We start from the raw sequence: 24787 nt of genomic DNA on the forward strand, positions 1-24787 counted from the left end.
CCTTCATCACTACTTCACTGGTCACTGTCACCAATATTTTTTATTTGGATTCTTGCACTAATCCAATGCTGGAATCCTACCTGGCCTCCCTACTTCCGTCTGTTCCTCTACACTACACTAAATCTCAACTGCTTCCAGAGAAATCCTGTTAAAACTCAAATTAGGGACTTTCCTGGTGGTTCAGTGGTTAAGAATCCATCTGCTAATGCAGGGGTCACAGGTTCGATCCCTGGTCTGGGACGATCCCACAGGCCTCGGGGCAACTAATCCCGTGTCCCACATCTACTAAGCCTGCACTCTACAGCCCATGAGCTACAACTAGAGGAAGCCTGTGCATAGCAATGAAGACCCAGTGCAGCCAAAACTAAATAAATAGATTAAAAAAAAAACTAAAAACCCTAAATTAGAGCTCATCACTCCTGCTCTAAAACCTCATCTGTGGGAGACCACAGACATGGCCACAATTCTTTAAATTCTTCCCATCAAGAGATGAAGTCTCTTTCTCAACCCAGAGCATCTGACCTGGCCTTGTAACTGTCTTTGTCCAATAGAATGTGGCAGAAGGACCGTGGTGGGAAATCTGGGCCCCAGGAGGCTTTGAATGCTTCTAGCCTTCCTCTTGGAATCTGAATGGCTGTGTTAACAAGCCTGGGAGAGCCCGTTGAGGGATGAGAAGCCATGTGAAGCAGAACTGTCCTGGACAAGTTTGTCCTAGACCAGCCAATGATCAGCCAACCTACTGGGTATATGAGGGCACAGGACGTGGAACTGTCCTGGGCAAGATGGTCCTAGACCAGCCGATGATCAACCAACCTACAGGTATATGAGGACACAAGATGAGGTCCTGCTGAGACCCCCCAGCTCCCGGGGGGAATATTCCAGATGTTCCTCTCACTGAAAGCTGACTAAATGGCTGTTGTTTTAAGCCACTGAGATTTCTTTCTTTCTTTCTTTCTTTTTTTTTTTTTTTTTGTGGTTTGTCATGCAGCAAAACAAACGGATTCACCTCTCATTCAGAGAAACAGTCAAAATACTAACTATATCCTTACTTAGAACTGGGGACAGCGTAGGTGCTCAATAAACACTTGTTGAATGAAACTCACAAATGGCGCTCACCTTCCAAAGAGGGAACACCCGGAGAAAACAAAGTAAATAATTACTAAGTTAGATGAGGGCTGGGAACAGACAGTGGCTGAGGTAGAGAATCACAGCGTCCAAGTGGGAGGGCAGGTCCTCTGGGAGCTCCCCATTTCTTTCAGAACAAAAGCCAAAATCCTAACAGTGGCCTCCGAGGCCGATGTAAATGCTTGGTACGTCACTGACTTCACCTCCTACCACTCACAGCTCTTCACTCCAGCTCCCCTGGCCTCCCTGCTGTTCCTCTCCCACCTCAGGTCCTTGCTGGAATGTTCTTCCCCTAGACACCCACACCATTCACTCCCTCCTTCCCTTCAGGGCTCTGCTCACTTGTCTCCCTTTCAGGAAGGCCTTTTCCAACCACCCTGCAGAAACAGCAACCCACTGACCCCCCTGAATTCCCCACCCCATACCTGCTTTATTTTCTTCCATGCCCCTTGTCACCTTCTGCTGTGCTAAATGTTAACTGCTCTGTTTACAGTCTGCTTCCCCCACTCAAAAACAACTTCCATGGGGGAAGGGATTTTGTTTTGCTCAATTTACCTCTAGGACAGTTTTGTCTTAGGGCAGAAATTCAGCCAGTGGACACAGCATCCCTCAGGGGCCATACTTCCTTTCAGTGAGGACTAAGCAAGGCAAATACTTAGCTTGGAGCCGTATGGGGAATAAGACAAGACATTTTTTGAAAGCTCGAATGCCTAGGTGGGGGATTCGGGGGGGGATTGCTTATTGAGAACTTATCAAACATGTATGTAACAGGTCAAGTGGCGCTTCAACCAATTGTCTTCATGGCATAGTTTACAGTCTGCTGGGGCTTTGTAATCCATTTTTATTTGCTTCTTGAAACAGCCCTGAGAGGTAGGCAGAGAAGATTTTATCACCCTTCATTTACAGATAAATGAGTAAGCTATCCAAGGCCACAGACATACTAAGGGATAGAGGGAGATTTCAAATCCTGATTATTTCAACTCCAAGTACAGTGCTCATTTCTGTGGCTGTGTGTGTGTTCAGCTGTTCCTACACTCTGGGCTCTGACCTTGGGACCTTCATGAATCACTAAGATTCCAGGCTGACCCGGATCCCCTGAAAGACCTTCAACACAGGAAGCATCTTTCCTCTAGAGAGAGCACCTGCCAAGAGGCATAGGCGATGAATAAATGCTTAGAACATCGATTCCAGGCTAGCCCCTGTGGCTTTCAGACCTACCACCACCCCTTCTGTCTGTCTGGAAAGGTCTGAGCCCTTGGGTCCCTTCACCCCAGCCCACCCCAAGGCAGGAGAGACAGAGAAGGCCCCCCCGCAAGACAGGACAGGCAGCCACTTTGCTGAAAAACCAGAAAGAAATCCCAGCCCGTTGCTTTCATTTCAGTTTAAAAATCAAGTCGGGTGACAATGGAAACTCTTTCCTTGCTGTCCTCTCCTTTCTGCCCATGTTGACAGAAGACGGACTTGCTAATTCTGGCTGGGGTTTTTCCCTCCCTGGGCTGTTTTTCTCTTTTTATCTTCATCAATTGAAGTGAGCTGTTCTGCCTTTCAAACTGTCGGAAGGCATCTGGGGTTTTGTGTATCTTTTTTTTTTTTTTTTGTCTTTTCTTTCTTTCAAATAATTCTGTGGGTCTTTTCCCAGATATGTATTTTCTCTCAATTTAACTTCTAACTTAAGTTTCCGCCCATGTGACTTTCAGCGCGTTACCAGAAACCACAAGAGAGAGGGCGCGAGCCCCAGGGCAAGCGACATGTCCCTGTGGGGAGCAGAGCCTCTGCACCCCGGAGCGAGGAGGACGCAGGGGTCAGGGGCAGCGGCAAGGCGGGCAGAGGAGGGCCCTGCGGAGGGGGGTGGGCTGCTGGCCTGGGGGGAGCAGTCAGGAAGGGAGGCCAGCTGGTGACAGGAGAGCCCCGAGGCGCCTGGGGCTGTGTGGAGAGCCCGGAAGACTGCGGCCATGCCTCACAGCTCCGACAGCAGCGACTCCAGCTTCAGCCGCTCTCCACCCCCCGGCAAACAGGTAGAGTCCTGCCTTTCCCTCCTCCTCCCTCCTGATTCTCCGGGGCAGCAGGAAGAGGGTCAGGCTTCCTGGGCCTCTGCCCAGGGATGCTGAGGGGCCAGGAGATGGCCGGAGCATCCTGTTAGACTCAAGGGCTGCAGGGAAGCCGTGCGTCTCAGGCGGAGACCCTCATCCTTCCGCCCCTCCTGGCAGAGGATGCTCTCCGTGTCCCCTAATGGTACCCATCGCCTTCACCTCACCTGGGGTCCCATCCCAGGAAGCTTTCTAGGAAGCCGAGGGGAATGGGCACCAAAGAACTCTGGTCTCTCAGAAGAGAGAGTCTACCTCTCTCCAAGGCTGTAGCAGAGTGAGTGGGGTGGAGCACTGATGCGGGCTGAGGGCACGCACACCCTGAAAGCTAGATGGTTGCCCAGGAGACAGCCAGCAGAAGAGGAGAGGAAAGGGATGGGGTTGGGGGAGGCAAGTTAGGAGGAGGACCCCAGGCCAGCTTGGAAGGATCTATCTTACCTCCTAGCACAGAACCTGTTGCTGGCACAGGAGGGGGGAAGGGGGGCTGGAGGAGGAAAGAAATGAATCAGGAGATGGTTCTGGGCACTTGAAATTATTCCCTTGTAGCTCAGCTCTGGGGAAACTAGAGAGGTGAGGGTGGAGATTCTGGGTGTCTAAGATTGTAACTTCCAACTCAAAAATTTTCAACTTGAGGGTTGCTCAAAGAAAAGAAAAAAAAAACAAAACACCACGAGCATACTGGCTGCTTCCCATCTCCCGGGGCTTTCTCCTCATCACATTCCTTGACAGCCCTCTCCCCAGGAAGCCCTCTCCCTGATCATCCAGTACAACGGTGGAGGACAATGTCTTCTCCAATTCGGGGTTTAAAAACTGCCTTCTTTCCTTCGCACGGGTGTCCGAGAGGGCATTGAAAATGCTGCAGCCCGAATAAAAGTATACAAACTTATACCACAGCTTCTGTCATCAGTACTTGACAGAAGAGAGGCAGGTAGGAAGGAGCCCTCGTGGAGACCTCTAGAGGACAGACAAGCCAGTCCTCGGCTCGAGACCGAATCGAGCTGTTCAGACCGCCTGGAAGTCTGTGCTCTTCTTAGGAAGGAAATTACTCACGGCTTTCATGGTAACCCGGCTCCCCAAACCCCTGAGAGGAAGAGCACTTCCTTCCTATCTAACCCACTGCCTTCTGACTGCAATGGCCTGGAAGTACTGGGCCCGTTGGTGAGACATATGCTTGGGAGGGCAGACTCTTGTCCTGGGAACTGTGTCCCGCTAGCCTGCAGGGATGTGAGATGGCACAGAACTGGGGGTGCAGGAGGGCTTCGGTCAAACTTCTACACTTATCCTGTAGCGTCTGGGCAAAGCTAGAGCTAACCTTTCTGCCCAAGTAGAGCACACGCCCATCTGTGGGAGGCACTCAGATGACACCAAAGGTCCCGGGTCCTTCTAAGCACCCGTCTCCTACCTGCCAGGGCCAGGTCATCTCCATCATTAAAACTGTTCCTGGTCTCCAATTTGTACTAGGGCTTGTGCTCAGGGCATCCTGGGGGATGTCAGGGACACTGAGCGTAAGGAAGGGAATGCAGGGGACAAAGAGGCAGATCTGGGATGGGGACCTCATACTGGGGCGGGGGTGGGGGTGTAGGAAACAGAAGCCCCAAGGGGTCACACCAGGGAAGAAGTAGTTGGTAGTGGGTGAGGGAGTGGCTTGGAGAGGCATCAGACTCAGCACTCGAGGGTGCAACTTGCCAGAGTACTGTGAGCTCCTGGGCAAGCTCTTTGAGCCTTCACTCCCCCATGTAAGATGCAAATACTCACATCAACTTCACCAAATCAGGGGGTTCAACAAGAGCACCTCAGGGAAAAACACTTGCACAGAAGCAAGCACATAGTGAGTGCTCAACAACATTTTAGGAAAAAAACAAAAACAAAAACAAAAACAAGAAGGTTCTAGGCCAGAAGTAACAGAGTAAGGGTGGAGCAGCCCTGAACAGGAGAGGTGATGAAACATACTTCATCGCCTTAACCATCTTTTTCCAAATACAGCCCTCCTGAGGCCTCAAGCTCTTTTGCTCTCTTCCTGTATCTTCTGGCCAAAGCTACAGAGACACAAGAGAGTTTCACAGAGTGTGGGGAAGAGTTCCCTTTTGGGTTCAGCGTTTTGGTCACCAGGGTGTGGACAGGCAAATAACGATGAAGAAATGGAAGGGTGGACAGCAGGATACCAAACACCATGAGAGGCGGCTTCAGCTCAGAAGAGAGGTGTAGACTCCCCTAATTTTCATCATCTCTGCTCCCCAGGACTCATCTGATGATGTGAGAAAGGTTCAGAGAAGGGAGAAAAATCGCATCGCCGCCCAGAAGAGCCGGCAGAGGCAGACACAGAAAGCCGACACCCTCCACCTGGTGAGTGTTCAGACCTCTTTTCATCCTCTCGGGCTGTAGGCTTTGCTCCCCACCAACCTGGGGACACCGGGACGGAGCCTTGAGTCTGCCTGTGTGGAGACGTACGTGTGGGGTGTCAGTGGAGGGGTGAGGGATGCAGGTGGAGTGATTCTGTCGCAGGAAATGGGCCAGGAGGCTGAAACAGAAACGAGCCCCAGGATGGCATGTGGAGGAAAGGGGCTGAGTGTGGCAGCCCAGAGGCTGGTGGAAGGCAGATCCACCTGCTCAGGGATGGGACACCCTCAGAGAGCTCCATTCTGCGTGGACCCAGGCAGCAGAAGTCACGACTGCTTTTGGGAGCAGTTCAGAAGGTGTTATGTGCTTTGGGAGGGTCTGTCATCTCACAGTGCTAGGAACACATGTATATAGTCCCATCCCCTGGGAGGCCAGCGGGGTGGCCACTCCGGGCCCTGCATTTGGGACAATGAGGTCCACAGGGTGCTGCACCCCACAACTTCTTTTCTGAACATTATTAAGGTTTGATTTCAAAATTTCTGTTTTGATGGTATCCCAAGATGGCCTGTGAATGATAACAGTTGCAAGTGCATGTATCTGGCACAGTTACCATCCTGATTGAGTTGCCTGCAGTCTTGCACTTTCTAGGGAAGCCCTGACCCCTGGCTTGAGCAGGGGACTTGGGTGATCAGAACTGCATTTCTTTCAGCAGCACAAGATTCTGGTCAGTGTTTACAAATCGTGGCTGTGTGCTTCTTACAGAAAAGTCTTCTCATCTCCCTCACCTTACCACCTTGCCTCTCTTCACCCTGCCCTTTAATTTGCTCCTTTTCAATCAACCCTTATTCCACTAGCTCCTTTCTCTTCTATCCCGTCAGCCCTTCCTCTAGCAACACTGTCCTTTCTCATCCTTCCCCGTGCTTCCGCCGACCCCACACCATTCCCAGACCCCTAGCATCCTGGGAATTCATTCCAATGATAAAAAGGGGAATTGGCATCAAAAATGAATATGCTTATGTTTACTTGAAAGATTAGCCTGGTAACTGGTCAGTTAAAGAATAACTGTGTTAATCCCATCAAGGAAAAGTAAGGTGCAGTTTTAGGTTAAAAGACACCCTTTTTAACTTTGTAAGGAAGCAGAGAGCAGGTAGTGTGAAGATCTCTGATTGGTTGCTCGTGTTTTATTTGAAACGTATTCAACATGTCTTCCAATGCATACTAACGTAGTTTTATACTCATGAATAATTGTTGAAAGAAAGAATGAATGAACACTAAGCCTGTTCTCTTTGGTAATTGTGATCAGTAGTCTAAATGTTAAGCTGGTGGTGGCCCTGCTGCTGATATGTTCTCCATGATTTCACCATGGCTTAGGGGCTCATGACACTCCAATTTACTCTTTTAGGCTTGAAAAATCTATGATTGCTCACTTTGCCTCCATCAGCATCTGATTCTTATTCAGTATTCTTTAGAACAAGCAAATGAACAAATAAATAAAATTAGTAAGGATAAAGTCTATCTTTTGGTATAAGTAGACAATGTTCTGAAACTGGAAATCTGCTATAGGCTTTATAAGTTTGAAATATTTTTTAAAAAGGAAATTATGTATTGCTCAGCAGTGCCGCCGTCATAAGGACATGGTGTGAGTCCCAGTTCTGCCATTCACTGTCTGTATGACCCACCTTAGACTGCAGAGATGTCCTTTACTTCCCTTAGTTGCGGTTCCCTTATCAGGAAAATGGGACAATGACTACCTCATAGATGGAGTGCATATAATATACAGCTCAAGCTCAGTCCTCCTAGGCATATCATAACTATTCAAAAATTTTAAGTATAATAAGAGTTATCATTATAAGAAACAAGATGACTACAGCTAAAGTTTTATGCATCTGAACTTATATTTATATATAAACCACAGGATCTCAGGGCTGAAAGATTTCTTAAAGGCTGGAAAGTTCAGACACACTTTTGATGCTCAAGAATCTCTACAACACCCTCTAGACATGATCCCCAAAGTATGCCTGTCACGCCTAGTGATGGAGAGCCCTCTACCTCCCGATAGGAGCAGAGGAGTCTTCCCTAACTCGAGCTGTGCCACTGTCTCCCTGGGAACTCAACCCCCTGGTCTTTTTTCAACTCGTTGGGGACATATCAGTGAGGGTGATATGCATGCTTCCTTGCTATGGCAAGGTTTTCAACACTGACTCTGCTGCCTCTCTTTTCAAGAAAAGAGTTTGAGCCAGAAGATATATAGCCCATCTGATTATACTAGTCAAGACTATACCAAGATACGCTCTGGGGTTTGGGGCTCCATGGAGACCCAAGTCATGTAGTCACCATGTCCACACTCAAAACCCTGGCCTCAGTCTCTAGAATGTTCTCATCTTTGCCATACCTGGACACAGACTCCTCCCCACTCCTTTCTTCTGAGCACCATGGCATTCACCTTCATTTTTTGACCAGTGAGTAGAACACCTCAGAGTTTATACAGCAAGCCTGAGTGTTGCAACCAGTGTGACTTATGTTTCTTGACTTTGGGCAGAAACTTTTGGTAGCAACATATAAATCTGCCACCATCAAGCAGAGGGTTTGGCTGTGATCTGAAATTTGGCAGCAACATACAAATCTGCCACCGTCAAACAGAGAGCTTGACTGTGATCTGAAATGTTCATTTCCTCTCAGACAATAATCACCCATCTTCTGCATCCATTATCCTCTTAATCATGTTTGTGATTCAGGTAGAAAGCCTTCTATTTATCACCAGCATTCTTAGGGTTGGGTGGGTGGTTTGTCCTCGATTCCTTTCCATGCTTGTCTCCACACGTTGAGGCTCTGGAACCATTCTCTGGCCGGAAGACACAGCCATAGGACTCACCTAACAAGATGTAAAAGACCAGGGTTTAGAAAGTACTGTGGTCTTAAATAAGGACCGCCTTTGTATTAGTATGCTAGCCTCTTAGATGCTGGGGTAACAACTGATTTCTTGGTTTCAACTTTGTCACTATTATTTCTCTTAAAATAGCAAAAAAATTATTCTGTTTCTCCAGTGAGAGAGAGGAATACCTATTATTTAGCATTTTCAGTATCTATCCTATAAGTGGTTCGCATCAACACTCTGTGTGTAGATTGCTTTTAAAATAGCGGAGTAGGGAAGCTGATGCTTTCAACAAGCGGTTTAACCTCATGCCAATGTGATAACATCTCTGGCCTTGACTACCACTCACATAAGCCAGATCAGGAGGAGCTCCTTTTCATAAGCGTAATATCAACAGTATCCGCGTTCTGTCTTTTTGTTTGTTTTGCTGCATCTCGTGGCGTGTGGGATTCTAGTTCCCTGACCAGGGATTGAACCTGTGCCCCCTGCAGTGGAAGCTCAGAGTTCTAACCGCTGGACCACCAAGGAATTCCCCCACATTCTGTTTTAATTCTCATTTGGTTGGTGTCTCACACAGCACTCCGCACACTCAGTTCATTTTCTCCCGTGGTCAAGTATAGAGTCCGTTAGGCATAGAATAGGTATTGATTAAAAAGGAGAAAGTCATATCTTGAGCCATTCACTTTCAAAAGTAATAAGTGAATCTAAGATAATCAGCTAAAAACTATTAAAAATAACAAGAATCCAGTCAGCTTTCAAAGTTAACACAAAAAGTAATAACTTTTCTTATGCAAATTAGATTAAAAAATTTAATAGAAAGAAAGATTCTATTTACAATACCAAGAACAGCAAATGGAAAGAAGGAATAAATTTAACAAAAAAATTTGAAGCTTAATTTTTTTAAGCTTCAAAATTATTCTAGGTGATTTTTAAAATTTCAAATAATTGAAAAAATATGTCTCATATAAAGATAGCAATTTTCCTTAAGTTAATTTAGAAATTTATCTAATTTAATGTGATCTCAATAAAATAGGATTTTCTGAGTATTTGAGGAAATTAAATTAGATATTATAAATACCTTGTGAAAAATAACCATGTGAGAATTTCTAGGAAAATTCTAAAAAAAGAGGGTAATTAGAGACAATTAGCTGAATAAAATATTAAAGTGAATTATAAATATAGAAATCAAAACAATGTGGAAAGGATAGAATATTGGACAGAATAGAACATAGAAGTAGACCTCCAAACAAACTCAAATTTGAGACCCAAATACAAATAGACTCAAAGACAAATAGACTCAAATTTGTGTTAGTTCCTAAGACACAAGTAAAAATGCAAAATGTCTAAGATGGCACTTGAAACAAGAGAAAAATGAAGTACTCAATAAATTGTGTTGGGAAAACTGGTTGGTCATCTGAGGAAAAAAAAAAAAAAAGCTAGAGTCTTCACTTCTTTTACAATGCATATAGATTAAATATAGAAAAAATTAAAGAAATTTGAAGAATTAGCATTAAAAACATTTATCTTGGAATTAAGTCTTCCAGGTAAAATGAAAAACCCTGAAGCCATAAAGGGAAAGATTGATACACATTTATCAATAAAAAGCGTATTTTATACATAAGTGAAAATGTCTATACAGTTCAAAGTACCTAATATGCAAAATCAAAAGCAAGTGAAGACTGAGAAAAATACCTGCAACACATATGACCAAAAAAGGGCATATTTGCTTAATATACGAGAGCCCTTATGAATAAGAAAATGATCTAAAAAATAAAAAAAAAATGAATAATAAGAAGAATAGGCAATTTATAGAAAGAGAAAAATAAATGGCAAATAAATACGGAAAAGCTGCTAGACCTCATTAGGAAAACAACAGTTAAAGCAACAGTTACATTCTCTGCCAGACTGACAAAGACAGAAAATGTTGCTAAAAGACCATGTTGCCAAGATGATGGTGAAGCAGGTATTGGAAGCATAAGTTGGTGCAACTCCATTAGGGAGCAATTTGACCATGTCCAAAGTTACTAGTGTGCACACACGGTAACTTGGCGATTTTACATCTAGGAATCTGTTTACAAACATATTCACGGATTACACAATTATGTACATGTAGATATAATCCTCACTGCATTGCTTGTCATAGCAAAGACAGGAAACAAGCTAAATGGTCAGTAAGAGACTCATTCAATAAACTAGAGTTGGTTTATTCGGTGGAATACCACGAAGGTATTAAAATAACAAGTTAAATCTGAATGTGCTACTCTGAAAAGATTATCAAGCTTCTATACTCTTAAGTGAATAAGTATGAGTCTGGAGTATAGTTTTCTTCTATGCATATTTTTAACGAAAATAAAAACATATATGTGCATATGCATATAAGCTTAAAAATTTTCAAGTAGGCTTTCCCCCAAAATTGCTAATGATACATATTTCTGAAAGTAGGACAAAAGGTCTAAAGCAGAAGAGAGATACTTTGTGTTTTTCTACTTTTTTATATAGTTTGGATGTTTTTATTATGTGCTTTTATTTATATAATATAGATATTAAATTCCCAATATAGATCATTATTACATGTGCATTAGAATGATTTCTTTTCTAATTTGATCTCAAACATTGAATAGTCTTCCACTGTGATGTGTTATCCCTGAACATCGTGCATAAATATCTCAGTCCTTCGGGACAACAGTCAATTGGGATTTCTAATGAGTAATCTTAAGGTCTCCAGCACTAAACAAGCCACTGTAAGGGACAGCGAATCAGTTTCATTTGTGTGGTTATCTTGGTAATTGTCGGATACTCTGGTGCCTTGTAGCAGGAAGGATTTTGAGTCTGTGTCCCAGGTCAGTGGGAAAGAGAATTGAGATCAGTTGAGAAGCTGTGTTCATGAAAAGGCTCAAAGTAGAGGAGGCGATGGAGAGGCAGTAGTATTAGCCCAGAGCTATGATGTTGACAAGTCAGATCTGGCCTTGAGGATGGAACTGGAAGCAAAGCAGAGTTACAGGGTCAGATCTGGAAGCTGGAACTTCAGATCCTTAGATTGGAGGAGGGATAGGTGTTTGCCTGGGGCAGCCTCTAGTGTGGAAGATCTCATACTAGTTTAAAAAAAAGAGAGAAAGATTTACAGGCCCAGGGTAGATCTTTAATGTCATATATAGCAAATATCAGGAGGGTAAATTATGTCTGAAATTAAGCTGATGCTGTGAGAAATAAAGTTTTTATAATTGGAGGAAAATTAAGTAATGGAAGAAGCAAAGCTCAGCAAAGATGCTCACTTCCCAGGCCTCCTTAGGAGGAGAGTGTTGTTCTTGGTCTTCTGGTAAGGGCCATGCAAGAAGGCTGTTTATGGTTCTTTTTCATTCTATCAGTTTTTTTTTCCTCCCTCTAGGAGATTATACCATAAGTTTTATTGGTATAGAGAAGTCATAGGTTAAAAAAAAAATAAAGCAAAATGAAAACCACAGAAAGAATGTTCTTGCTGGTTCCAGCCTAAAGAAGTTCAGTGTAAAATCAGTGAACTATCCATGGAAAGGACATTTCTCTTATGCCTTTACTGCTCTGAACTTCTTTTTATTAAAAACATATTAATTGAACACACAACTATATACCAGGCACTGTGCATTATGTGCTCTACCTGCAGTTGTCTCGTTTAATCTGCACAAAAACCTTATTTTGTCATTCCTATATTAGGTTAAGTAACTTGTCCAAGGTCGTACATTTTGTAACTAGGTCTGTCTGACTTCAGAACCCATCTTCCTAACCACTAGGCAACACAGCCTCTTCCTTTGGACTCTTGTGAAGACTGATCCTCCTTGAACCCCTTCCTGAATTTTATTCTTTTGTTCTTTAAGCAGCATCCTCCAAAGTTGACACTTTTTCTCCTCCACCATTAGGCCTAGCTGAGAAAGTAAGCACTAGATCAAAGCCATTGAGACCGTTTTTAAAGAAAGCGGTGTAGCAATAAATATTAACATCCTGCTCTTTGGTGGAGCAATTCCACCTACAGGAGTTTGAAGAAACAATGATGCACAAAGATGGCCAATTCATCATTATTTGTGAACAGTATACACTTTATCACCCACTCCAGTGTTCTTGCCTGGAGAATCCCAGGGACGGGGGAGCCTGGTGGGCTGCCGTCTCTGGGGTCGCACAGAGTCAGACACGACTGGAGAGACTTAGCAGCAGCAGCAGCATACACTTTATCAATACTCTAAAATTGGACATATGCCCAGCTATGGAGATAAGTATATTATGACCATTCATACACTAGAATTCTATGCTAGCACTAAAAGTGACTAAGTGAATCTGTATTTATCAACACAGAAAGATGTTAATGACATGGCATTGAGTGACAAAGCAAGTGACAAAGAATATGCAGAGTATAATCCTCTTGATGTAAAAGTTGTGGTTTGGGGGCATGTTTGCATGCATAAAGAGATGTCTGGAAGAACAGTCTTCAAAATGCTAACCGTGGATTCTTCTATGTGGTTGAGATTTGAATAAGTCACCTTACTCCTGGTACTTTTCTGTAGTTCTTTTTATTATAATAAATGTGTACTGTTTTAAAAATCTGTAATAAAAGTTTGACGATTCTCATTTGGGAAGGAAAAACACACAGAGGAACTCACACCCCGCTAACTTCTTGTCCTACTAATAAGCGGTCAGTGTGGTTATGGTCAGCAGGCGTATTCGGCAGTATAAGGAATTTCTGTCTGAAAGCGATTACATGCCCCCGTCAGAAATTGCTGGCACCCACTCAGCTGAAGTCTTCATGAAGCTGTTTTCAGTGGCTACCAAACTACTTTCTCTTGGAAAGGATGAGGGAGTCTCCCCAAACCCCAAGCTGCTCTGGGGTTTTCTCCATTTCCTCTGTAGGACTCAGTCAGGCCCCCCGAGTCCTAGAGGGATTCCATAGATTGGTTCCACAAGACAAAGTCCCCTTCAGAATGCGGAGTACCTGTAGGGGACCCTGCCATGGGTCCATACGGGAGTTCGTAGAGGGACTAACCACAACTGTGGTCATGCCCCCTTCTTGATGGAATCGCAGAATTAAAAAGAAACTCAGAGTTGCTCCAGGTCACCCTGCTGTGTGTATTACTGTTGAGGACGCTGCTGTCTTCCTCAAGGACACCCAAGAAACGAAACCTCTTGCCTTCCCACCACTTGCTTTTGTTTTTGTGCCACTTTGCTGAGCAGGACTTTGCTCTGCAGATGGTGTTGCTCTCACACGTCCTTTTGCAAAGGGTGAGTTAAGAAGTAGGCCATTAACCGGGACATGTGAACAGTCCAGACGCTGTTCAGCAACAGAGCCCAACCACATAGTAAGAGACCAGAAAGGCAGAGAGTCCCAGGTTAAAAGGGGCTAAATTGAAAAGTTCCATTATTTTATTTATGTATTTGGCTGTGCTGGGTCTGAGGGATCTAGTTCCCTGACCAGGGGACTGGACACGGGTCTCCTGCATTGGGAGCTCAGAGTCTTAGCCACTCGACCACAAGGGAAGTCAAAGTTCATTTATTTTAAAAAAGATCTTAAGGGTGTAATCCGAAATCAAAAGGACAATGACATACTAGGGGAATATTTCTGTCAAATTAAATAAATTCAGATTTAATACTTACAGTATAGAAAGAACAGCCTTTTTAAGAAAAACCTCAAGATGCCAGTAGGTAAGTGGGCAAAGGCTATGAACAGAAAGCTTACGTAATGCTTTTTCCTACTGAAATGAACATAGCCCAATTTTCTATTCTGATTGTGAAAACAATACACACCATGGGTTTCCCAGCCTCGGCAATATTGACGTTTTGAGTTGGACAATTCTTTGTTGTGTGTGTGGGAGGGGGTTGGTCTCCAGCACTGTAAAATCTAAAACCTACCCACTAGATACCAGTAGCACCACCTCATCCCTCTGGTTATGAAAATCAGAAATATTTCTAAATCTTCCCAAATGTTCCCTGGGGGGTCAAAATTTTCCTTGGTTGAGAATGCTATACTAGGGAATATATATATAGAAATTTATTTCTTCTTAGTAATCAATAACTTGTAACATTATAATGAAATTAAGAAACTTTCCAAAAGTTTGTTAGCAAAATAAATTATTTAAAATTCCAACACTTGGGACTTTCTCGGTAGTCCAGTGGTTAGGACTCTGAACTTTCACTGCAGGGGGCATGGGTTTGATCCCTGATTGGGGAACTAAGGTCCCCAGTGCCACGCAGAAAGGCCAAAAAAAAAAAAAAAAATCACCTAAAATTACAACACCTAAATCCCGACAATGTCGTTGTAATAATTAATATATACATTCAAGGCCGATGACACTGTATATCTTACACAACCTTTTATAAAAATACTAACCAAGGACTGCAAGATGTTCACTACACCATTATTTACAACAGCAACCAAAATCTCCAGCAATAGAAAACCACATAAGGTAAACTGTGGACCATCTGTTTGTTGATGTAGCCATTAAAATAATAATTATGGTGATTTTGTAAGTATACTCTAAGTATATATACAAATTTGTCTTTTCTTTTCTGTCATAATAATTTTGTCACACTTACAAAAATGCTGGACATTTTGGCTGCTATTATTTGTTACAAAGGACAAGATGGCACCATGTACAAATGAAAAGGGTTGTGTTTAGAGGACTAGAATCATGGGTGGGTATACTTTTTAAAAATATATCTTTAATATATTTATATTGTATGTTTTTTTATTAAAAAACATAAGAAAATGATCAAATAGACCCTGAGTGGTCTATTTGTGGACAGAGGATGAGAACAGTGAGGGTATCCCTGAGTTAGAATTTAGGAGAAAGCCTTTGGCAGAAGATCTCATAATTTATCTTCCAAACAGGGACATTTTTGAGAGTGAAAAGAGCCACTAGTGAAAAATTACACGAGGACAATACTATGAACTGGGAGTGTCCCAGTAAACATCTGGTCACACTAGATTGAGGGGAACCAAGGAGGAGACCTAAGGCGCTTAGGAAATTCACGAGTAAAGATTAAGTTCAGAGCCAACTAGAGGGGGCTAGATTCCTGGTGCTAGAAGGCAATTTCCTGCATGAGATGACCCTGTTACTAAAATATTTTCCAGTTACTCAGCTGACACAAAAAATATGCCTGTTGCTAAGAGGGTGCAGTAGTCCAGAAAATGACAAAAACAAAGGCCATATTCCTAGTACTGGAGCTCATGTTGACAGAAATGATTCTTTCTGCTGTATAAGTATATATGAAATGCCTCCTATGGGCATTTTTTTTTTTTTTTTTCCCTAGGTGATGAGAGTTCAGCAGGGACAAGACCAAGTCCCTGATTTCAGGGACCTTACATTCAATCAGAAGTCACACTGGAAAATCAACTGACCAATTGTTATTTACTATCTCACTAATCACACAAAGTGAGGAGGGCTTCAAAGGAAAGCAAATGGTGCAGTGTTAACAGTGACTTAAGGACAGGGCTGGGAATGGTGTCAAGGAAGGTCCTTCTGAGGGCCTGACATCTGAAATCAAATATGAGTCATGGGAAGGAGCCTGGGAAGATCTCAGGAGAGAGTGCTATCTGCAGAGCCTTCAGGCCAAACTCTGTGGGGCCTGTCAAGGGTCAGAAAGATGCCTTGTGGGGCCCAGGACTGTGAGCTCAAGAAGAGGAACTCAGGAAAAAAGGCCATTGTGCCCCAGGAAGCAGGAACCAGATGGGGTGGGGGTGGGGTCCTCAGTAAAATGATTTCAAATCCAGTAGGGACAGGGAGAGGGCAGATATATCTGAACCTAAATTCTAATCCACAAAATGTAAAGCAATTACATCTCACTGGGCTGTTTGAGAAATAATGTGAGAGCAAATGTTAAAAGAAAGCAATAGCGCATTTGTCAGTTTTGCATTGGAGAGAAGATTTTATTTGTTTAATGCAGAGAGGCCAGTATTTTCCTATAAATCAATCACATGAAGATATCAGAAGTAGATCATATATGAAAACGTATGCCCTTCTTTCCAGTTGGTTATACAAACTTTAAGAACGCTGTTTCCTTGGCTGGCTTTTTCACTACAGTTGGTCAGGTCTCCTTTGCTTCGTTTAGTTGGGACAGGTCAAGTTGAGGCCAGGGAAATTGCACGCAGGGTTCTGACAGTGCTGTAATTCAGCTGCCTCCACTCCACAGCTTCAGTCTGGGGAACAACAATGTTGCTAAGCAGGCCTTAAAAAAAAAAAAGAATCTGCTTCCCTGATGGCTCAGTTGATAAAGAATCCACCTGCAATGCAGGATACCAGAGTTCGATCCCTGGGTTGGGAAGATTCCCTGGAGAAGGAAACAGCAATCCACTCCAGCATTCTTGCCTGGGAAATCCAATGGACAGAGGAGCCTGGCGGGCTACAGTCCATGGGGTCACAGGAGTCAGAAATAACTTACCGGTTAAACCACCACCAAACACTCATTTGTAACTCTTCTAGAGTTAAATGCAGAAGCAATAAAAGTACTTAAATGCTTGGTTAAACACTCCCTGGGAAATTTCATGGATATCACAAATTTAGCAGACTCTTCAAATGCAGGTTTCAGATTTTGGTAAATTCTTACAGACTCCAAGTTGGCAATCAAGAAACATGATTTTACTGATCACTTCACTGTGTGCCAGGCACAGTCCCAGGACAAAACACTGTCTTTCACTCCAGACCGTGTTTTGTCCTTCACTGAGGATGAAACAGTGAAGACAAGGATGGCTCCTGTCCTCACCGAGCTTAACAATCCATAGGACAAATAATTTGATGAAGTTATCATTAGTGAGATTCCAATAAGTCCTCTACCTCTTGCCTTTCTATAAGAGTGAACTATTCTGGGCCACTTGAAATTTTCACCAACTATAAGACTCTTCGCCTTAAATAGCCATTTACTTTTAGAAAAAATTTTGACTTAGAAATATCCTCTTCCTTCTTTAAAGTTCTTTATATTATTTATACTATGTTACACAATAAATACATTTAATAAAACAAAATATAAGTAAATATATAAATATGATATCATAAATTTAACATCAAACTGTATATATTTATATTGTTTTATTATTTTCAAGAAGAATCTACTATGAACATACGTCTCAAGCTGGTTGTTCATTAAGCTCACCTGGCAAGTACTTCTTTAATCTTGATGCCTGAACCCAGTCTGGAACAACTAAATTAGAACCTCTCAGTGGTAAAATCCAGGAATCAAGATTTAAAAAAAAAAAAAAAAAAGCTCTCCAGGAAACTGCAGTGTGCAGCCAGGGCTGAGAATCAGGGAGTGGTGACATTTAGAAGCCTGTCTGATGCATGTGGTAGAATGTGTGGAGTGAATCTGGGGCAATTTGTGAGTAGATACCCAGACACTCTGTCCCAGAGACCTGGAGCTTAAAACAAAACCAAAGAAAACAGTTCAGACCTTGATGTTGATGGAAATTATTAGTTTGTTTTTCAAAACTGGACGATATCCTTTCTAACTTGAGGTATCAGTCAGGAGTTATAGAAAAACTATCCAGCAGAGGCATCAACAAGTCATTTGTATTTTAGATTTTTCTCAAATAAGAAGTTCAGAAGTAGACAGACCAGGGATAGTACAAGAATGTCATCAAAGAACCAACCTCCTTCTCTCTCTTGGGCAGTCATTCTCAGGATGGGGGGGTCTCATCCTCAAGGCTGCAAGATGGCTCCTGAATCTCCAGGCATCAATCTGTGTCCAGAGAGGTTAGCGTTTTTCTGGTGAGGCTTTCCCTTTTATCCCCGGGGAAGCGAAGCTTCATCCTCTCCCTCCCTGTATTTCTGCTTATGTCTCATTGGTCAGAATCTGTCACATGGTCCTATCTAGCTGCAGGGGAAGCTGGGTAATTGAGGAATTCTTTTCCTAGCCTCTCTAGAGGAAAGCAGGGATAAGGAGTTTGGATAGACGTTGAGTGAGCCATCTTATAGTGTTTCTCATATATGAGATCAATGAAGTCATGGTCCTGAAAGCCAAGGAACAGAAGAGAGGGCAGGGCCCTGAGGGGCGTGGCTGATGTGGTTAAGTATCACTGGATGACCAGGTGCTCACAGTCCTGGAGCTTCAGCTTTAAGGCTCAAAAGTATAGATTTCTCCAGAATTCAGTGCAAAGACCTGTGGTTTAGTGATTCTTCTCTCCTCCTCAGGTGAGGAACAGGAGTGGGGCTATTTTCCCAGGATTGGTGGGAGACATAGCACAGATCCCACTATGGCTTGGGACGTGCCCTATCTCTCCGTTCATGGACTTCTCCAGGAATGGTGGGCTCCAGCCTAGTTCTGCCTGGGAGGGTGGGGGGGTTGCAGACTGCTGGGGATTGAACCAAGAGCTGGGTGTGAGCTTCACACACCACTCTCGTATTGAAGTGTGGGTGGGAGCTGAAAGGTCACCCTACCAATAACTGTAGGTTCTGTTGAGGAGAAAAACACAGGGACTATTTTCACCCTTCTGGAAAGTGTGATTAGAAAACTCAAGGAGAAGGTCAAGGCACTAAACCAGACCTGGCAGGAAGACGCTCCAAGCCCTGCAAAGGAGGCCTGGAGAGTCCCCGCTAGAGCCTTGGGTTAGAGTTAGTCCTTAGCCTCAGTCCCAACTGGCTTCCCTGTGGGGAAGGGACCTGCCTGGGGATTCCCCATCATTGATGCACTCTACAGTGACCCCCTGCTTGGCCCCTCCACTAGGGAATTTCCCAGAATGTTCCCACACCCCCAAGAAGCCTCCTCCTTAGCCACCCCCAAACTGCTTGTGGTTCATGGTAAGGGCGGCACCAAGTAACCTCACAGGTGAGGGTGAATTGTGAACATTAGCATCTCAATTTGCATGAGGCGGGAAGAGAGGGAAGATGAAATAGGAAAGTCAACCAGGCTGAGGCCTCACAGGAGATAATTACCAGATATCATAAGATTTAAACAGACTTCAAAGGCAACAGGGGATGGTGGGCACAGGCTCAGAAGGCAGACAGTCTCAGTTCAAGTACTGGTGCTACAGCTGACAAGCTGTGTGACCTTGAACAAGTTACTAAACTTCTCTCTACCTTAGATTTCCCTCTTCTGTGCAATGTGGCTAGTAACAGTATCTACCACATAGGGTTGTTGCAAAGATTAAATGTAATGGTAACTGTAATGTACTTGGCACATGGTATCGCCCAAAAAATGTTAGTCATTATTAATTCAAACTGGATTAGTCTTTTAAATTTTTGGTTTCTACTACCTATCTCATATACATTGAGCCTACATACCTCTGGTTCCAACACACAACTACTCTTTCCAAACAGTTAGAGGCTCTAGTTGGCTAATACACAGGTAGTCAATTTAAAATCTGAAATATTTGAAAGTTAGAGAGGGTTTGGGCTTCTAATCCTGTGGTTTTCAACATTCACTGCACATTAGACTCCCCTGGGGAGCCCTTAACAACTCAATGCCCAGGTGCACCCCAGCCTGATTAAATCAGAATCAGGCATCAGTAAAACTTTCCAGGGATCCCACTGATCCTAGTGTGTGACCAAGATTGAGAATCACTGTGTTGGTCCAGTCTTCCTAGTTTAAAGTGAGGCAACTGCGGCTCAGAGAGGAAAAGGATGTCACCGAGAGTCACCCAGCCAGAGCCAGGACCAAGACCCCTGTCCACTGTTACCTGATGGAGCCCCCCACCCCCCGACCCCCGTTGCCATGTATTCCAGACCACGCTGTGGTCTGGGGATGGTCTGGCCCCAAGTCAACCCTCTCATAGAGTAGCTGCACATTAGACTCCATCCCAGCTCAGGGCAGGAGGTGATGATCAGCTCTGTGTTTGGAAGAGTATGACCGACTCAGGGTTCTTGTGTTGTCTTGAAGGATCACCAAACCAAGACCCAGTTTTCTCTTAGAAGGCTAGTGATCTTAGTGACTCCAGAGATCCTGAGTCGTCAAGTCTCTCAGGAGAAGCAGTGGGTGGGCTAAAAGGAGCACAGGACTGAAGATGGAGAAGCCGAGAGCCCAGCCCTGCTCTGTATCTGCCTGGTTCTGGGCCTTTGGATCAGTCACCCACTCAAACTTTCTGGACCTCCAAGAAAAATATGTCTTTTTATTTTTATTTTTTTACTTTTTATTTTGTATTGGACTAGAGCTGATAAATAATGTTTAGTTGATAGTTTCAGGTGGACGCAAAGGGACTCAGCCATACATATACTTGTATATATACTTGTATCCATTCTCCCCCAAACTCCCCTCCCATCCAGGCTGCCTCATAACACTGAGCAGAGTTCCTTGTGCTATATGGTAGGGCCTTGTTGGTTATCCATTTTAAATATAGCAGTGTGTACATGTCGATTATACGAATGAATTTATTTACAAAACATAAACGGATTCACAGACTTAGAGAACCAATTTATGGGTGTCGGGGGTCAGGGGTGGGGTGGGGGAAGGGATAGTTAGAAAATAAGTGTCTCTAGGTGAATCTATAGCTCTTTGTTTCAGCAGCTGCTGCCACCAGCCTGTACTCCTTTAGGGATGGGAGTAGGGGGTTTGTGCAATAGGTTTCTCCCAGAGTCTCAGTTGGCCTCATCTGTAAAATGGAGACAATGATAAGGGCTGGCCTTACATAGCTACCTCAAAGGGTTATTGCAAGGAGCCTAAAGGATCTAAATGTATTCCCAAAAGTAAAAAGCAGGTTATGTGGAAGCCCAAGGGCAGCCCTGCCCCCCCACATTAGGAGAAGACACATACATTAGAAACTAAAATTTACTTTCTAAATGTTACTTTCCTTTTTCCCTTGCTGAGTTCTTGGTTTCCAGGCCCTGTTGGGAATTCAGGGGGAAGTTAGGGGGGCTGTGATCATGGTACTTCTGGGTGGAGAGCTGCTCCCAGGTGTCCCTCAGCCAGTGTCCCTGTGTGAACCCTTTGCAGGGCATGCTGGGACCCAGGGAGGGTCAGAGTGGACCTAGGCCGGGCAGGGGTAGGTGGGGATGAGAGCCCTAGATCAGCCGCTTGCTTCTGCGAGGGAAGCCAGGCTCTTCCTCTGCGAAGTGTCTGGCTGGCTGCAGGGCCCCTGGGCTGGCAGTGCAGGTTTCTCTGGGGCCCTGGCAGGAAACAGTCTTGCTTCCCAAGGTAAAGACGAGTTTCTTGTCGCAGCTGGTTGTTTTCTAGTTAGAGGCCATGGTGGTTTTGAACACTCCCCTAGAGCTCTGGGATCTCCCAGGGGGCAGGGAGAAGGAAAGGACAAAGCTGGAGCTCAGCAGGGCTGGCTTAGGGAGGAAGAGCCCGCTGTCACTTCCCGAAAGCCGGCTGGCCTCTGGGCGGAGAGCAGGTCAGAGCGGTTGGTCCCTGCGGCCCGCCTACCCCGCCCCTCCCTTCTGCCTCGGGGTTTGCCCAGGCTCTTCGGAGCACAGAACTTACAGTAAATGTTGTCACCAGTGGAAACTCTCAGAGGGGGCGAGGAAAAGGGCTAGAGGAAGGGGCCAGGACTCCCGGCCCCCAGTTCCCGTCTTGCCAACGCCCCCCAGTCTCATGTGTTGCTTTATCTTACCTTTTGGTAAAGAGAGGGGATGCCCTCTCTCTGGGATGTGCCCGGAAATAACCAAATGGTGAGATGAATGAGCCGGTCACACCTTGCAGAAGCAGCAGCCAGTGCCCCTGTCTCTACCATCGTGGCTCTTGGTATCCCATCTCCCCACCCTGTTTTAGAGATGGGGTTTTCCTTTGTATCAACCTGGACACATTTTCTAGCCCCGGGCCACACACAGGAAATGCCAGGCTGAGGTTGAGCACGCTAGCGTCTGTCCTGTACAAACCGCCGGAAGCTGCCTTGATGGATAAGGCCACGTTCTCCTTACCACTTCAAAAGAACTCCCATTTGCAGGGCTTAGGGCAGTCGGCAGAGTAACTAACTCTCTCATTAACCTGAAGCTGGTTTTCTAAAGCAAATTTTAAATGTCAAGTTATCACACATCTGCTCACTGCCTACTGTAATTCTGAGTCAACTTCTGATCCATCGGTCGATGTCATCAGGCGGCCAATCAATAAGCACTTGAGTTCATACTCCATGCCAGGCACTTAATAAGTGCTTGGATAGTTAGAACACATTTATTATCACATTTAACATTACTAGCTATTGTTTTCAAACTTGTTTGGTGATTAGAATAATCTGGGGCATTTGTTAAAAATTCAGATTCCCAGAATTCAAACCCCAAATCCCAAACTCACTGAGTTCAAACCTCTAGATTTCAGGAAGTGCCTGGCACTATATTTTTATCAGGCCCTCAGATTAGTTCTAATGTCATGGCAAGCTTGGAAAACAAGCTAAGTGAAACAGAACAAGAAAAATAAGACCTAGAATCCAAATATTAGGTCACTTTTTGAACAGAAATGTAATTTATTTGCATCTCCAGTGCCATTTTTTCTTCCTCTGTGGGTACCAATGATTAGCAAAGACGATCTATCTGAGTCAAAGAATGTGAACATTAAAATCACATTGGAAATGCAATTCCCCTGGTTTTCTGAAGGTGGGATTGTTTTCCAGTAAATGCTAATTACCAGGGTGTAATTGTTGATTAATTAATGATGTGATCGGTAGTCAGAGCTCTTTACCCTGAGTCTTTCTTTTTAAAATTTCTGTGGCTGCGCTGAGTCTTTGTTTTGGCATATGTGGGCTTCTCTCTAGTTGCAGCGCACAGGCTTCTCTAGTTGCGGCATGCAGACTTAGGGGTTCTGCAGCATCTTAGTTTTCCAACCAGGGACTGAATTCACATTCCCTGTATTGGAGGGCGGATTCTTAACCACTGGACCACCAGGGTGTCCTGAGGTTTTCTGATTAGCATGTATCTGATGGTTCCCTGAAGCAAGGGGTAAAGATGTTTCTGGAAACAAAGCACAGGTGCTGGGTCACACCCAGAGTTCCACAGGACAAGCTGCCGGAGAGAGAACTCTGCTGGAGATTGACCATTTATCATTTAGAAGACCCCAAACGTTCTAGAATCTGGGTGAAGTAGACAGTTAACCAAGGACTCCATTCATAAGACTAAATGCAAATGCTGGGAACCTTAGGCAAACACACCAGTGTAACAGAGCAGAAAAGAGTGAAATTGGTATAAGTCAGTCTCACAAACTGTTTTCCATTTTTTCCAGCTCTAGCTGGTCATGCACTGGCCTGGACATGCACTTGCCACTCTCAACTCTCATATACACTTATGGAGACCTATGCATGTACCTGCACGCAAAGGAGCACACTAATGCAATTCACACATGCCTTCACACACACACACACACACACACACACACACACATCTCTGTTAGTTGGGACCAAATGCAACAGCCATTTTCCGAGGTCAAAATAAATATCAGCAATTTCATATGGTTTGATCTAAACAGCTATGCATATACATGTACAAATATACATGTATTTATGCAGATGCATGGGCTTCCCTGGTGGCTCAGATGGTAAAGAATCTGCCTGCAACACTGGAGACCTGGGTTCGATCCCTGGGTTGGGAAGATCCCCTGGAGCAGGGCATGGTAACCCACTCCAGTATTCTCTCCTGGAGAATCTCCATGGACAGAGGAGCCTGAGGGGCTGCAGTCCATGGGTCGCCAAGAGTCGGGTGCGACTGAGCACAGCACAGGACTAAGCACAGCACACAGCACCGCACCCATCCACACACATGACACGTGCAAATACACACGCACGCGTGCACACACTTGCATGTGCAGAAAAAGTCACCGATGCCCTGCCTGGCCGTACTAGTGGAAATCTAATGCGGAACTCCCATTGCCTCCTCCACGCCCCCCAATCTTCCCCTGCGCCCTGAGAGTAACCTGCAATGTCCATCCTTTCTGCTCACAGGAGAGTGAAGACTTGGAGAAGCAGAACGCGGCGCTGCGGAAGGAGATCAAGCAGCTCACGGAAGAGATGAAGTACTTCACTTCGGTGCTGAGCAGCCACGAGCCCCTGTGCTCTGTGCTGGCCCCCGGCGCGCCCTCGCCCCCCGAGGTGGTGTACAGCACCCACGCCTTCCACCAGCCTCACGTCAGCTCCCCGCGCTTCCAGCCCTGAGCTCCCCCAAGGGAGGGCGAGCAGAGAGCAGAGCCTGCGTCTTCAGCTGCTCCCGGGGTTTCGGGAGGAGCACACAGACAGCTGTCCTCCGTCAGCGCCCTCTCGCCGCCCAGAAAGCCAGAGGCCGAGGCCGGACCCCAGGATCAAGAGCCCGGGGACGGGAACGCGCGGCAGCTGGATGTGTGTGCAGCGCCTGCAGCATGGCCACACGCCGCCAGGGGCCTGGACCTTCAACTGGCTGGGAGGCCCGACCCAGTGATGGGTCAAGCATGACGCCCAAGTCTCGTGATCCAGAGGGAGCAGGGTAGGGCAGGGTTATTTTTCTAAATAAATGTCTTAAAAGAAACCAATCTG

At 44.9% G+C, this 24787-nt stretch overlaps 1 protein-coding gene across 1 annotated transcript; it reads left to right on the top strand.

The window, feature by feature from the left end:
- Positions 1–2847: 2847 nt before the first annotated feature.
- Positions 2848–24787, top strand: BATF (basic leucine zipper ATF-like transcription factor). Its single transcript, XM_027552471.1, has 3 exons — positions 2848–3140; positions 5448–5552; positions 24224–24787. Exons 1-3 carry the CDS (start codon positions 3078–3080, stop codon positions 24431–24433), a joined length of 378 nt encoding a protein of 125 aa, XP_027408272.1. The 5' UTR covers positions 2848–3077; the 3' UTR covers positions 24434–24787.

The sequence above is a fragment of the Bos indicus x Bos taurus genome, chromosome 10 (assembly GCF_003369695.1).
Source record: "Bos indicus x Bos taurus breed Angus x Brahman F1 hybrid chromosome 10, Bos_hybrid_MaternalHap_v2.0, whole genome shotgun sequence".
Lineage (NCBI taxonomy): Eukaryota > Metazoa > Chordata > Mammalia > Artiodactyla > Bovidae > Bos > Bos indicus x Bos taurus.

Coding starts and splice junctions, on each gene's coding strand:
- BATF (XM_027552471.1), top strand. CDS start 3,078: ATGCCTCACAGCTCCGACAGCAGCGACTCCAGCTTCAGCCGCTCTCCA. Junction 3,141..5,447: donor CTCCACCCCCCGGCAAACAG/GTAGAGTCCTGC, acceptor TCTGCTCCCCAG/GACTCATCTGATGATGTGAG. Junction 5,553..24,223: donor AAGCCGACACCCTCCACCTG/GTGAGTGTTCAG, acceptor TTCTGCTCACAG/GAGAGTGAAGACTTGGAGAA.